This window comes from Lampris incognitus, chromosome 19, assembly GCF_029633865.1.
Source record: "Lampris incognitus isolate fLamInc1 chromosome 19, fLamInc1.hap2, whole genome shotgun sequence".
NCBI classification, from domain to species: Eukaryota; Metazoa; Chordata; class Actinopteri; order Lampriformes; family Lampridae; genus Lampris; species Lampris incognitus.
In genome coordinates, this window is record NC_079229.1 from 35653165 (window position 1) to 35669559 (window position 16395).

The 16395-nt window shown below is 44.7% G+C and overlaps 1 protein-coding gene across 1 annotated transcript in view; it reads left to right on the top strand.

Annotated features, from left to right (window-relative positions):
* The window catches only part of dnah5l (dynein, axonemal, heavy chain 5 like), a 113207-nt gene extending 98227 nt beyond the window's left edge, over positions 1–14980 (top strand). The window contains exons 87-97 of the mRNA XM_056299258.1: positions 1052–1216; positions 3291–3508; positions 5099–5154; positions 5497–5618; positions 8039–8189; positions 9537–9736; positions 10039–10227; positions 11968–12100; positions 12326–12534; positions 14293–14514; positions 14750–14980. Of these exons, the coding sequence (XP_056155233.1) occupies positions 1052–1216; positions 3291–3508; positions 5099–5154; positions 5497–5618; positions 8039–8189; positions 9537–9736; positions 10039–10227; positions 11968–12100; positions 12326–12534; positions 14293–14514; positions 14750–14980 (1896 nt within the window). The remainder of the gene's footprint in view (positions 1–1051; positions 1217–3290; positions 3509–5098; positions 5155–5496; positions 5619–8038; positions 8190–9536; positions 9737–10038; positions 10228–11967; positions 12101–12325; positions 12535–14292; positions 14515–14749) is intronic.
* Positions 14981–16395: the final 1415 nt, after the last annotated feature.

Genomic DNA, 16395 nt, shown 5'->3' on the forward strand with positions numbered 1-16395 from the left:
GGAAGTGAAAAGCAGAACGGACGAGATGGAGCTAGTTTAGCCCGAACTGTGCTAGTTTAGACGATATTATGAGAGAACAGTATAAACAGAAAGGAAGATATGTTGGACATGGTCCTTATGTAATGAAGAGTGATTTGTTTTGACGAAGTAGTCACTGCACACACGCATTATCCTTTAAAGATTGTGACTTTAATCTCACCAGAAGAGTTTGAGGAAGATAATGTGTGTGTGTGTGTGTGTGTTGACACACCCTATGTATCTCAAGTTGTGCGAGTATGTTTTTGTATGCAAGTGCGTAAGTAGATGTGTGTGTGTGTGTGTGTGTGTGTGTGTGTGTGTGTGTGTGTGTGTGTGTGTGTGTGTGTGTGTGTGTGTGCATGTGCGTGCACACGCGCAGCTCTTGTTCACTGGGACTGGTTTTAGTCTGGAAGGGCCGGGCTATAAAAAGCTATCCTGAAATAAAATACTACTGACCCCCCCCATATCTCCCTCTCTCTTTTTGTAACTCGCCCCCTCTTTCTGTTTCTCCGTCTGTCTGTCACTCCCTATTTCTGTTTCTCTCTCTCTTCCCCTGTCACATACATGGCTCGCCCTTGAAACTCATATACATGCACATTTACACATACTATACAAATGGATGTTGTCAGATCCCCCAAAACACACACACACAAACACGCACACACAGTTAACTACAGACATGTCTGTGTATAGGCAGATCTCACACACACACACTTGTCGGTCTGAGTGTGCACAGCTGTTTTCGTCTTGACTGGTACATTGTCACTTTTCCAGTGCAGGGCTGTGGCTGTTGCTCCATGCTGTTGTAAAAAAAAAAAAGCTTGTCATTATTGTTTCATTATATTGTCGTAAAGCAGATAAATATCTCAGTGTCTCTGTCCCTCTGAAGCCATCTTGTCCTCCTTGTAAAGAGGTGTCATGTTAGGCTCACGTTCAGGTCATTTAAGGGTCTTTAGAGCGTGAGGTCAGGTGTAAGACCTCATTTCCTTCCATGTATGTTAATAGGAACACATGTTGCATGTATGTTGTCCAGGCACAGCGGTACATCTCCAAGTCTCTGGGTCCGCAGTATGCAGAGGGTCTGGTTCTGAATCTGCAGGCAATGTGGGCTGAGAGCGACAGCAGAACCCCCATGGTCTGCCTCCTCTCCATGGGCTCAGACCCCACCGAGAACATCGAGAGACTGGCCAAGAATAAGGTGTGTGGGGGACTAATGAATTGGTAGATGGATGGACCGAATGGATGGATTAGTGGATCAATGATGGATGGATTAGTTTATGGATGGATGGATGAATGGCTGGGTTGAAAAAATAGTGAATGATGGATGGACAATTAGTAGATAAATAGATGATTATAAATTAGCGGATGGGTGAATAGATGGATGGAACAATGGATTGATAAATTAGTGGATAGATGGATGCATGCTCTCACTGAGGTTTCTTATTTTTTCTCCCTGTTAAAGGTTTTTTTTTTTTATGGAGTTGTTCCTTATCCAATGCGAAGGGTCTGCAGACATGATGCTGTATTGCTGTAAAGCCCAATGAGAGAAATGTTTTATTTTTGACATTGGGCTACACAAATAAATGGACTTAAACACGTTTTTTTTGCATCTTTTGGCACATATTTCATCGAATCTTCACCACATTTGTTACATTTATGCCCCTTTCCCACTACATAGTACCGGCTAAACTCGACTTGACTTTTTTGTTTTCCATTACTGGAAAGTACCGGCATTTTGGCAACTGTTACCACTTTTCTGGTACCACCTTTGTTGAGATTCCACAAAAATTGGAGCGGGTACCAAAATCAATGCAGACCGGCTACCCTGAGGGGGTACTATTACAGTAATGGAAAACGCCACTCTGCGAGTCAAGCTGAGCCGGTACCATGTAGCGGAAAAGGGGCATTAGATGACCCCAAACAAAACTAATAGATCGTTTTTTGATATTGCTTACTGTTTGTTTGTAATTGGTTATCACAGTTTTAAAGGCGTGACCTGATAACGGGCTGCAAATTTTCAATGCTAATTGCAATCAATTTTGTAAAATTTCTATATTCCCCTACAATGCACAAGTGTGTTACATTTGATACAATTCTATGTACGGGGGTGTTACAGTAACAATATATAACATGATATTTCTAAAAATTTTTTGTCTTTAACAAGATAAAACTTGGTACACGGCTTCTCCGTGAGCATGTCCGTGACATATTGAAACATGGTACCAATAGCCCCACCTTTTGGCTATTGATAAAACACCGCCATATACCTCGAACACATTATTCCATACCACTGATTTTGAACTTTGATTAATGTACATATCAATCAGCAGTCAATCAGCAGAACCAACAGCTGCAAATGCAGCAGTCACGCATTTTCTTAAGGAAATGTAAATTTGTCCAGCCATATTTATTGACACTCCATATTACCTCTCTACATTACACCTTGCACTTTACATTACTATTTTCCATTTTCAGGTTAGATCCCAAACAGCATTTCATTGTCTTAGTACTTGTACTCTGTGAAGTGACAATAAAGTTGAATCTAATCTAATCTAATGTGAAGATGGAGAGTGGTAAAGGGGAATGGTACAGATAAAATTCACTAAATGTCTTTGAAATAGCTGATGTATTTTTGAATATACTAAATTGTTCCTAGGGGTGAATGTGTGTGTGTGTGTGTGTGTGTGTGTGTGTGTGTGGGGGCCCTGTGTGATGGTCTGGCGGCCTGTCCAGGGTGTCTCCCCGCCTGCTGCCCAGTGACTGCTGGGATAGGCTCCAGCATCCCCGCGACCCTGAGAGCAGGATAAGCGGTTTGGATAATGGATGGACTTAGAAATGTGGTGGCACAGTGGCGCAGTGGTTAGCGTGGTCGCCTCACGGCAAGAAGGTGCTAGGTTCGAGCCCTGGGGTAGTCTAACCTTGGGGGTCATCCCGGGTCATCCTCTGTATGGAGTTTACATGTTCTCCCCATGTCTGCGTGGGTTTCCTCCGGGTGCTCCGGTTTCCTCCCACAGTCCAAAGACATGTAGGTCAGGTGAATCAACCATACTAAATTGCCCCTGGTTGTGAATGTGTCGGCCCTATAATAGCCTGGTTGCCTGTCTAGGGTGTCTTCCCGCCTGCCGCCCAATGGATAGGCTCCAGCATCCCCACGACCCTGAGAGCAGGATAAGCGGTTTGGATAATGGATGGAATGGACTTAGAAATGTGAAATGTAAATGGATAAGGAAGAGATGTGCTGTGTAAATGTTTCTCCCATCCTCTGCCCTCAGGGGGTGCCCTGCAGGTCCATATCCATGGGGCAGGGCCAGGAGGTTCATGCTCGTAGGCTATTGGCTCACAGTATGTCAGACGGCGGCTGGCTCCTCCTCCAGAACTGCCACTTGGGCCTGGACTTCCTAGATGAGCTCCTAGAGACCGTCACCATGGCAACACCAGAGGGTGTGCACCAGGGGTTCAGAGTGTGGCTGACAACTGATGTGCACGCCAGGTGAGGCTGCAAAATGAAGGCGTGTGCATGGATTTCTTCATGAGGTTATAATCTGCCTTCATACCTGCAGGTTTACAGAACAGCTCTGTTTGTGGCGCAACCAGGAAGTTATCTCTGTATGGGAAATGAATGAGATTTCCTGAACTCCTGAAATAAAGTCAGAGGCCAGTAAAATACATACTAAAGAGATTTGGACGTTTATTCAGAGAACAGAACTTTGGCACATTAATACTGTTGATATGAGTAAAAAGATAAAGCTAATCTGTGAATTATGGTGTCATTCACTGATAGCAGCTTGCTTTTCTACAGCATGTAAATGCTTCAAAATTCACAAAATTATGTTTTTCAGTTTAATTCATTCATCCTCAGCCGCTTCTCTGGGGTCAGGTCACAGTGGCAGCAGGCTAAGTAGGGCACTCCAGACATCCCTCTCCCCAGAAACCCAGCAACGCCCTCCAGCTCCTCCTGAGGGATCCCAAGGCGTTCCCAGGCCAGAATGGACATGTAGTCCCTCCAACCACTTCTGGGTCTACCCCGGGGTCTCCTCCCAGTTGGATGTGCCTGGAAAACCTCCAAAGGAAGGTGCCCAGGAGGCATCCTAATCAGATGCCCAAACCACCCCAACTGGATTCTTTCGACGCGAAGGTGCAGCCGCTCTACTCCGAGCTCCTCACCCTATCTCTAAGGCTGAGCCCAGACACCCTACGGAGGAAACTCTTTTCAGCTGCTAGTATCCGCGATCTCACCCTTTCGGTCACTACCCAAAACTCATGACCATAGGTGAGAGTTGGAACAAAGATTGACTGGTAAATTGAGAGCTTCGCCCTTCGGCTCAGCTCCCTCTTCACCACAAGAGTCCGGTACAACATCTGCATTACTGCTGATGCTGCACCAATCCACCTGTCAATCTCCCGCTCCATCCTACCCTCACTTGTGAACAAGACCCCAAGATACTTGAACTCCTTCACTTGAGGCAGCAACTCATTCCCAACCCGGAGGGAGCAATCCACCATTTTCCAGTAGAGAACCATGGCCTCAGACTTGGAGGTGCTGACTCTCATCCCGGCCATTTCACACTCAGCTGCAAACTGCCCAAGTGTACACTGGAGGTCGCGTTCTGATGAAGCCAACCAAACCACATCATCTGTGAAGAGCAGAGATGCAATTCTGAGGTTCCCAAAACAGACACACTCCTCAGCTTGGCTGCGCCTTCAGATCCTGTCCATAAATATCACAAACACAACCGGAGACAAGGGACACCCTTGGTGGAGTCCGACATCCATCGCAAATGTGTTTGGTTTTGTGCCAAGAATGCGAACACAGCTCTTACTTTGGTTATACAAGAACCGGACTGTTTTTCAGTTTGATTTTACACAAAATGTCCATGTCTCTTAAGGGCTCAAAGATGCTAATTTAATTATGGATTATAATCTCAATCACTCTGTTAGCTGAAGATATCCCCCTCTCTTCATCTCCTTCATCTCGTCTTCCTTGCAAGAGAACTGAGGCATTGACCTTTGACCCATCATACTAATGGTTAATTGTATTGTGTGTGTGTGTGTGTGTGTGTGTGTGTGTGTGTGTGTGTAGGTTTCCTATCACATTTTTACAGTCTTCTATCAAGTTCACCAATGAACCTCCCCTTGGTAAAACCACCTCTGCATTTTTATTGGATGATTCATCTATGTTGATATGAATTCATTTGTTTGACTCATTTACCTTTTAATTTATTTTAAAATCCATCATCTAACTAGCTAGCAGTCTCACAATGGTGGATTGAAGATGTTCAGCAATTATCTTGCCAATTAATCAACCAACTTGCAAACTAGCCTGTTACAGTGTGTGTTGGTGTGTATTAATTAAGTGAGGAGTTTATATTGACCGTCTTGCTAACTAGCTAGCTGTCTCATTAGGCCTGTTTTGTCTGTATTAGCATTGCTGGCTGATCCATTGTACTGGGTTGTAATGTCATTGTGTTGTGGTATCAGGGATGAAGGCCGGTCTGAAGAGGACATACAGCGGAGTGACTCAGGAACAGCTGGAGATCACCAGTCTGCCTCAGTGGAGACCTCTGCTGTACGCTGTGGCCTTCCTTCACACCACCGTACAGGTACACACACAAAAACTTGAGGATTTTCCGCTAAAGGTCTATTCTCACTGAATTTTGATTATATGGCAACCTCATGTTATCAATGAATTACCCCTTGAGGTCTGCGTTTTTTCGCAGCTCATTCTCATTGGATAAAGCCAAGTCTAGAATTCACTAAATTCACTCCTTACGCAGTCAATTTCATACCCAGACCTTTTCTGTAGGTAATTTGCTCCCAAAATCTTTACGATAACCCGCAGTACTGATGTTTTCAGGGGAAATGTAAATAGGGCACTAAGCTAATATTTAGCAGTAGCTGTTGATAGGACTGTACATGGATAGAGAGACCCATACTTGGATGCGTCAAATGCATCTCGGTATCGTCAGAAATTTTGCAAAGATTTTGCTTTGTTACTCTTCTACACATGCGCCTCCATGTTGAGGTGAGCGGTCAGATGTGAAGTTTGTGCTGAAAAGGCATTCAAAACCTTCCTTTATTAGTTTCACTAGGCATACTGCATTCCCTTGTCGACCAGTAGAAAGTGGAAATAGCGCACCAGAAGCTGAATTACAGCCAAAATTTCTGAGAGTTGAGTTTGCACAGAGGGGACCTGCATCTGAACAAAATTATAGTGGGTCATCCGCACTGGAATTTCTACTTGACAAATTGCGGACATTGCAGATCTGCACAAGATAAAAATTACTGACAATCTCTGCAATCAGAAATTACTAGACATACCCCGATAATAAAAGTCGTGTGTGAATATTCCTGAAAAACAAGTGTAGAAGTGTTTAAACAAAAAACTTCAGCAAAATAACTTCCTTCTTTCATAGGATCCTCTTTTCTCCATCTCTTTATCTCTCCAAAGGAGTTGAATCAAGTGCAACTGGACTTGGTATATATCCGTGAAGACGTTTCGCCTCTCATCCAAGAGGCTTCCTCAGTTCGTGCCTTCCTGACTAGACCAAGCTAGTCTGACTGGCTGCTGATGAGACTCAGAATTTATCCTCTTGGAGTCGTTGTCAGAGCTGTAGATGTCCATGGCTCTTTGTGTCCCGATGTTTACCAACGCCCGTCGCTAACAGAGCCATAGATATGAGTGGCTCTTTTGTGTACCGATGTTATGGCCGCGCCTGTCGTTATCAGAGCTATTGATTTGCATTTGTTTAGCAGCGACGGTGGTTGGGGGTGTTAGTCTCGACTTCATTGTTCAGTGGTCATGAGAGTCGTTGGAGCCGTTAGTGACCGACTGTTGTTCTTGGAGGCTAGGCTTCTTCAGTCTCCTGGGTAGAGATGAAAGGACGGCATTGTAAGTGGGAGATAGGTGGTGTCGCAGACCTCCTCCTCTGTTGAGGGATGGTTTTTCCAGTTTCCTTCACCCCTCTTTCAAACCATCTATCTTCTCTGTCCAAAATGTGTACGTTGCTGTCCTGGAAGGAGTGTGTCTTCTGCTTTAGGTGTAGATAGACCGCTGAGTCTTGCACTGAGGAGTGTGGCCTTCTGTGTTGGGCCATCCGTTTGTGTAGTGGTTGTTTGGTTCTCCTATGTATAGGTCAGTGCAATCCTCATTGCATTGTACAGCATACACCAGATTGCTTTTCTGGGTGTGTGGTACACGGTCTTTGGGATGAACCAGTCTTTGTCGGAGTGTGTTGCTGGGTTTGAAGTATACCGGGATGCGGTGTTTGTTGAAAATTCTCCTGAGTTTCTCAGAGACCCCAGAAACATACGGGATGACTGTGCTATTCATTCTGTTCCTTTTCTCCTCCTCGCTCACCTGGTTGGTCTTTTTGGAACATGTTGCAGTTTTCACAAAGGTCCAACTGGGGTAACCGCAGGTTTTTAAGGCTCCCCTCAGGTGTTTGTGTTCTTCTCGTTGGGCCTGAGTGCTGCTGGGCACATTGTCAGCTCTGTGTTGCAAAGTCCAGCCGCGACCGCAATGGGCGCAGCCAGACATCGGAGCACAGGAGAGCCACGCATATCAATAGCTCCGATAATGACGGGCGCGGCCAAACATCGGTACACAAAAGAGCCACGCATATCTATGGCTCTGTTAGCGACGGGCGTTGGTAAACATCTGATCACAAAGAGCCACACATATCAATAGCTCTGACAACGACTCCTAGAAGATATATACTGAGTCTCATCAGCAGCCAGTCAGACTAGCTTGGTCTAGTCAGAAAGGCACGAACTGAGGAAGCCTCTTGGATGAGAGGCGAAACGTCTTCACGGATATATACCAAGTCCAGTTGCACTTGATTCAATTCCTTTGGATAACCATGACCTGGATGAATGAGAACATTCACAGACTCTTTATCTCTCTTTCTCTTTTTCTGGTGTATTAGGATGCAACCTTTTAAAGCGTACCTGCCAAAATAGCCCTTTTTTAAATAACTTTTTTTCTCTCTCTCCGGTCTCTGTCGTTCTCTCCTCCACTCAGGAGCGTCGTAAGTTCGGTCCATTGGGTTGGAACATCCCCTACGAGTTTAACCAGGCAGACTTCACCTCCAGCATGCAGTTTCTCCAGAACCACCTGGAAGAGCTGGACTCCAAGAAAGCAGTGAACTGGACCTGTCTGCAGTACATGCTGGGTGAGACCTGACCCGGCTCATTGTCTCTGTGTTCTGGTAACTAGGTGTCTCTTGATGACATTACCATGACATCACCGATCAGAGCCTTGGGTCCCTATCTGTCTGTCCGGAGGGGGGTTTATCCTCAGATGGCTTGTCAGTTATTGTCTTGATGCATGCTCAAGAATCCAGGTAAGAAAGAATCCAGGTACAAAACACAGCAGTCAGGACAATCATATATATATTGCATTATAGCCTCTGGATTCAGATCTCAATTAGCAGCACCCTAATTTTGATTTAGCCACAGGATAGACTGAAGTATAGAGGTATAGATAGACGGATGAACAGATGGACAGATAGTTGATGATGAAGATAGATGGATAGATAGATAGATAGATGGATAGATAGGTAGGTAGGTAGTAGAGGTGGGGGAAAAATCGATTCTTACATGCATCAAGATGCTCATAAAAGATTGTCTTGATGCAGAAAACTCAATAATCTGAAATTTAAAGCACAAGTCTTGACTGGGCTGTACGGTCTTTAGAGCTGCCGCTGAACCAGCTCGATGGTGAAACATCCATCTATTCCACCCATTATCCAAGCCGCTTATCCCACTGGGGTCACGGGATGCTGGAGCCTATCCCAGCAGTCACTGGGTGGCAGGCGGGGCGACATCGCAGGGCCCACACATACACACACACACACACACACACACACACACACACACAGACATTCACACTCAGGAACAGTTTTAGTACGGCCGATTCACCTGACCGACATGTCTTTGGACTGTGGGAGGAAACCAGAACACCCGGAGGAAACCCACGCAGATACGGGGAGAACATGCATACTCCACACTGCGTATGACCTGGGATGACTCCCAAGGTTGGACAGCCCCGGGGTTCGAACCCCAGACCTTCTTGCTGTGAGGCGACCATGCTAACCACTGCACCACTGTGCCACCCCAGTAAATTCATCTGTTTATTTTAATTATGGATCATTACAAATATGCTATGTTTTAAAAGTAGCAAGTAGTCACACAGTGAGAAAAAATAAATCATGTATAGAAATCAAAAATGTTGATGCATGAAGATGCGTCAATAATAGTTTAATAATCGCATCGTAGCCCTCTGAATCGGAATCGAATCGTGAGGTGCCTAGAGATTCCCACCCCTAGTAGGTAGTTAGGTACATAGATGATGGATGGACAGATGACATAAATAGATAAATGCTACAGATAGATAAACAGACAAATTGATGTATGAACAGCAATAGACAGATAGTAGAAAAAAAGTTCTTTGAGGCTGAGAAAAATGTCGTTTGATTAAGAAAATAAAAATGGGTCCGTTTGGTTGTGCTGATTCCAAGGTGAGGTCCAATATGGCGGCAGAGTGACGGACGACCTGGACAAACGGCTCCTGAACACTTTCACCCGCGTCTGGTTCAGTGACAACACTTTGACTGACAAGTTCTCGTTCTATAAGGGCTACTCCATACCAGGCAAGGCCAAGACCATCCAGGACTTCCTGCAACACATCGAGGCTCTGCCATTGGTCGACACGCCCGAGGTTAGCAACACAACCCACTTTCACAACATTATAGCTAAGGTAAAATAGTGAAATATTATGGGCTACAATATACTTTACCTTCTAGTTGCTTTCTTCCACAGAGTCAGATGTTAAAATTATTAGTAGTTACTGATAACCTGTCATTAATAGGTCAGGGGCCATTGTACGATTTATTGGTTAATCTCAATCACGATCATTTTCTTTCCAGTCTGAATGAAACAAACTGCCTTTCAACCGACCAAAGACGACCTAAAACCAGCTGTATCTGCTAACCGTCTTTTTTTATTAACCTTTTATTGAAGGTGTTCGGTCTCCACCCCAATGCTGACATCACCTACCAGACCAACCTGGCCAATGAGACGCTCAGCACCATCATCAACATTCAACCAAAAGACAGTGGGGGCGGACCTGGGGAGATGAGGGAGGCCACTGTGCAGAGACTGGCCAATGAGATGTTGGAGAAGCTACCACCTGACTATGTCCCTCACGAGGTAGCCAATCATACATTATTAACTATGTTAACACCATAGCAACCAAATAGTAAGCCTTAGCAATCACCTCGTAACACCTTAGCTCGGGCGTCGCTACAGACACAGTTGGCCGTGTCTGCGGGTTGGAAGTCGGATGTGGGTATTTGTCCTGGTTGTTGCACTAGCGCCTCCTCTGGTCGGTTGGGGTGCCCCCCGGATCGGCGCAGAGGGGGTGGAGCAGCAACTGGGATGGCTCCAAAAGAGCGGGGTAGTTGGCCAGATACAACTGGGGAGAAAAAGGGGGAAAATTGAAAAAAAAAACACCTTAGCAACCGCCTCATACATCTTAGCAACCATCTACTGCACGCTAGCAACCAACATATACAACAGCCTAGCAATCCACCAGCATTGCTGATCGGGAATCACTGATCACTTATGAATAGCTTTAATTAAGTTGGGCTAACAATTCATGTACATGTGAATCGGTGAAAACAGGAATATGAAATGAGAAATGAACTAGCAACTCATGTAGGTGCATGGCATTAACACGAAGTGAAATATGTGTAGATATAAGTTATAACCACAGCCATAAGGTGGTGAATGAAAATGTATTTTATCATCAGCTACATCAACTTTGTACTTTTCATTCTTTTTAGACATTTATCCATACAAGCTAAAATGCCATTTTTTTATTCCGTTTACACAGTTTAGTCTAACTGTAGTTTAGTTTTATCATAGTTTAGTTAATTTTTTTCTAATGAGCTGTAGGACTGGAGTAATATAAACACAATTGTAACAAACATCTGTCCCAAACCTTTGGTTTCAACTTTTGGTGTAATTTAATCTGCTTATTTCCTGCAGACTCCACCCTCCTCCACTGTCTTCCAATAAATTACATATTCTGTCATGGCAGTATGAATTACATCTATTGGAAAATATGTACACGAGTGTTGAAAACTATATAATGAGAAATATAACCAGATTACAGATTGAATCAGGCCTGGCTGTCTCAAGAGGAGGACAAAACTCCTGCACCATGGTTGTAGTATTTTCTTTTTAAATAGTGAGATTTTTAAAGATGTAACTGCTGGCTGTACCATGTGTCATCTCTATTTACAGTATTCAACATATTATAAGAGCAAGCTGCTTTGTAGATGGGATCCAAACGTCCCTTCATTTTTCCATTGAGACAAAACACCGGATGGATATGGATTTGGGCGGCACGGTGACGCAGTGGTTTGCGCAGTCGCCTCACAGCAAGAAGGTCCTGGGGTTTGAGCCCCGGGGTAGTCCAGCCTTGGGGGTCGTCCCGGGTCATCCTCTGTGCAGAGTTTGCATGTTCTCCCCGTGTCTGCGTGGGTTTCCTCCGGGTGCTCCGGTTTCCTCCCACAGTCCAAAGACATGTAGGTCAGGTGACTCGGCCAGACTAAATTGTCCCTAGGTGTGAATGTGTGTGTGTGTGTGTGTGTGTGTGTGTGTGTGTGTGTGTGTGTGTGTGTGTGTGTGTGTGTGTGTGTGTGTGTGTGTGGGCCCTGTGTGATGGCCTGGCACCCTGTCCAAGGTGTCTCCCTACCTGCCGTCCAATAACTACTGGGATATGCTCCAGCATCACCGTTACCCTGAGAGCAGGATAAGCGGTTCTGATGATGGATGGAAGGATGGATCTGGATTTGCCTCCAAAAACACAAAAGGATCTCATCACTTTAGAAGTCTATAGCAGAAAACCAAGGCATGTGTGAATAAATTGCTGTCTGTCTGCAGGTCAGAGGTCAACTCCAAAAGATGGGTCTGCTCCAGCCAATGAACATCTTCCTCAGGCAGGAATTAGACCGAATGCAGCGAATCATCAGCACCGTACGGAGCACGCTCGCTGACCTCAAGCTGGCCATTGACGGTTAGCAAATAGAACACACACAGACAGATGCTCACACTTGCAAAATACACACTAAATTGCACACAAATGCAAAGGAATGCACACACACGCACACTGTCTCTTTTTCTTCTTCACCACCTACATACACTCTTATCTTTTTCCTCCTGGATGTTTGATACAAACATCTAACGGTCTCTCTCTCTCTCTCACTGTCTCTCTCTTCCTTTCTCTCTTGCTCCATCCCAGGCACCATCATAATGTCTGAGGATCTTCGGGACGCCCTGGACTGTATGTTTGATGCCCGGGTTCCTGCTCTCTGGCTCAGTCGGAGCTGGCAGTCGGCAACGCTGGGCTTCTGGTTTACTGAACTGCTGGAGAGGAATCAGCAGTTCAGCGCCTGGATCACCAACGGACGACCAAACCAGTTCTGGTTAACCGGATTCTTCAACCCTCAGGTGTGACATTTGATTGGACAACAAAGCTCTTACCTCAGGAATACAGAGTTAAGATTGACTTCAATTGTTGGAGCCATTCTAGAGGGTTTTATTTTCTGCTTTTGCAGGGGGAAGCTCCACTTTTTGATAACAGGTAGGGCACAGTAGATAGAGTAGAGGGAACATCAAGTGGCTTTCCATTCACCTGTTTTTTGCACATTTTGAAATTGCACAGAAGAAAACCTAAATAGAAATGCTAGAAATGAGTAAAAATGCCTAAATATTGCAAAAAACGTTTTTACGCTTGGCTGAAATATAAAAGTTGGTGTATCTTTAAAGAGAAAATGTGATAAAGGGTGATGAAAACAGATTTTTGTAACAAATGAAGTGTGAACAAAAGCACAACATGCTTCATAAAGCTGGTGAGTGAGATGCAACCCAGATGTTTAGTGGACACGTTTGTGGGCCACTCGTCATTTCAGTCTCATTAAATAAACCATGTTATGTCCTCTTCACCGTCTCTGGGCTTTATGTAATAGTGGTCATAACATAGTTGTTATGACCACCATTACAACAGCAGGCCCTTCTATGTGGCATCTCTCCATTCTGATTGGCTGACGCTCTTTTGATAATGTCATCTTGTTGCGCCTTCTTCCGGATAGTTACATGACAGAAGATGATGGAAACGTATTCACATTTTCTTTTGCTGACTTTGGAAATTCTCTCAAAATTTGCAAAACACTTGGATGGGAACATGAACTGTTGTCAGTTTTTATGACCAGGTACAACGGTCGTGTGTTGAACCACACACGTTTGATTATATATGAATATGTGGAACGTGCTTAAGTGTCTTTTATTGCATTACGTTTTAATTGTTTTGAGTCAAAGAATAAAAATGTATGCATACATCATGGATGTATTACACCTGTGTGTTGTAAAGATGTAAGATGCCCTGCTTTAACACAACACTCCACAGAAGTCTTAGTCAATGCTTTGGTCACATCACGCATTGACTACTGCAGTGCAATCCCTGCAGGCATCCCCACAAAAATTACTCACCGACATCAACTCGTCCAGAATTCTACAGCACGGATTATTGAACGTTCAAAGTCCACTGACCATGTCTGTCCCCTGCTAGTTCAATTACGCTGGCTTCCTGTGTCACAGCAGATTAACTTTACAATTTTATTATTAACATTCAGTAGCTCTCTATAATCTTTCACCTGCTTATCTCACAGACCTCCTTCAGACTTAAACTCCCTCTCACTCCCAGCAGATCTATTGGCACTACCAGCCATCAACCTCAGCAGAATGGGTGTCAGGGGTTTCTCCTTGCACCCAAACTCTGGAACTCCCTTCCCCGTCACATCTGCTTACTGGACTCCATTACAGAATTCAAAAGTGCTCTTAAAACCAACATTTTTAAACTAGCTTACTCACTTTAACAGCATTAACTATATCATCTTTATCTTGATCAAACTCCTTGCTGAGCTATGCACTGGTGCTTATTGTGTTTTATTGTTGTTTACTGATGTTTTTTACTGCTTTGTTGTTTATTGTATATGATGTATGGTGACCTAGAGTGTCACAAAGGTGCCATTAAATAAAAATTATTATTATTAGATGTGCGCTTTAAGAATGTCACCTTGTTATTTAGGTGAACAAGGTGTTGGATGCAACCACAGAATGATCAACCTGTGTGTGTGTGTGTGTGTGTGTGTGTGTGTGTGTGTGTGTGTGTGTGTGTGTGTGTGTGTGTGTGTGTGTGTGTGTCTCCAGGGTTTCTTGACAGCTATGCGCCAAGAGACCACCCGTTCCAACCTGTCCAAGGGCTGGGCCTTGGATACAGTGTTCCTTGGCAACGATGTAACCAGGATGATGAAGGAGGATGTGTCAGCTCCGCCCCCGGAGGATATGGGAGGAGTCTACATCCATGGCCTATTCCTGGATGGGGCGGGATGGGATCGACGTAACGCCAAACTCACAGAATCACCTCCCAAGGTATGTTTATAAATATGGATGGGTGGATAGATACAGTAGATACATATGATAGACAAGCAGACACAGACATACAGACAGGCAGATAAATTAACATAAGCAGACAGACAGAAAAACAGTAAGTGATACAGATAGGTGCATAGATTGATTGACAGAAAGCCCAGCAGATGGTTGGAGATTGACCGATTTTGATTTGATTGATTTTGACTTATTGTAAATGAACTCTCCTCCTCGCCAGGTCCTCTTCACCCCTCTCCCGGTGGTCCACGTCTATGCTGTCAGTACAGCCGACATGGCCGACTGTAAGCGTCAGGTGGGTGGCAGTCTGATGAGCCTGTACGCCTGTCCAGTTTACAAGAAGCCAAGACGCACTGACCTCACCTACATCTTCACACTGCAACTCCGCACAGCGCAGCAGTCCGACCACTGGACGCTCCGTGGGACAGCACTCCTCTGCAACTGTAAATGACCTGATGGGCTCTTTCAGGGCAGCACGTATGTGTGTATGTTTGGTCATGTGTGCTCTTTGACTGCAGAAGAGATAATAGTTGGAGGTTTTTGTGGGTTTGGAATCAGAGGTGGCGTGTGTGTGTGTTACTGTGACTGATTGTGTGTGTAAGAGAACATTCTCATGACTTTCTGTAGGTGCGCTTTTGTCTCTCTGTGTTCTTTTTGTGAGAGAGACACAGACTGACAGAGCTGGAGTGTTAGTAGTTAGTATAACCAGAATATTAGGATCATAATCATGTAAACATTCACATAATTCCTGATTTTCCACCACTTTATGATAAAGATACATAGAAGGAAAAATTCGGATTTTTTTAAGTCTCTATTTTATCCTTGGTGTTCCTCAGTCACCTGCCCTTTTCTTCATATTGGACACACAAATCAAGGCAAGTCAAGTCAAATTTATTTATAAAGCATATTTAAAAACAACCCATGTTGACTGAAGTGCTGTACAGACCAGAGCAGTTAGCTAAAATATAAATACAAGAAACACCGACATAAACACCAAGGCACATCGCTTGTAGGCCCGAATAAACAACACATGGTGGCCTGGTGGTTAGCACTATTGCTTCACAGCATAAGGTTCCGGGTTCAAACCCCAGGCCGTCCCAGGTCTTTTCTGTGTGGAGTTTGCATGTTCTCCTTGTGTCTGCATGGATTTCCTCTAGGTGCTCTGGTTTCCTCCCACCATCAAAAAGACATGCATGTTAGGGTTAATACTCCTGTCTGTGCCCCTGACCAAGGCAATGGAAAAAAGAACTGGAGTTGGTCCCTTGGTGCTGCAGCTGCCCACTGCTCCTATGCCATAGGATAGGTTATATGCAGAAAAAAAATCATTGTAAGAATACAATTCGTTGTAAGAATATGTCAAAGTGGCTTTCTTTCTTTTCTTTCTTTCATGGGCATAGGCACAAGCCAGAAATCAGCCACATCAGGAGGATTCAAATGCAAGTGAATAAAAGTAAGTTTTGAGCCAGGACTTAAAAGAGTTAATGGAGGGGGCAGATCTGATAGGGAGGGGGATGCCGTTCCACAGTCTAGGGGCTGCAACTGCAAAGATGTGGTCCCCCCTGAGCTTAAGTTTAGATCGCGAGACAGCCAGGAGTCCCAAGTCAGCTGACCTGAGGAATATGGAGGTAGAATAGAGGGTTAAAAGGTCTGCAATATAGGAGGGGGCCAGCACATTTAGGACTTTAAAAACAAACAGGAGAACCTTAAAATCAATTCTGAACCACACAGGCAGCCAGTGGAGAGAGGCCAGTATAGGGGTAATATGGTCCCTCTCCCAGGTACCTGCCAGGAGCCTGCCTGTGGCGTTCTAGACCAGTTGCGGGCGGGACAGGGATGACTGACTAATCTCAATATACATGGAGTTGC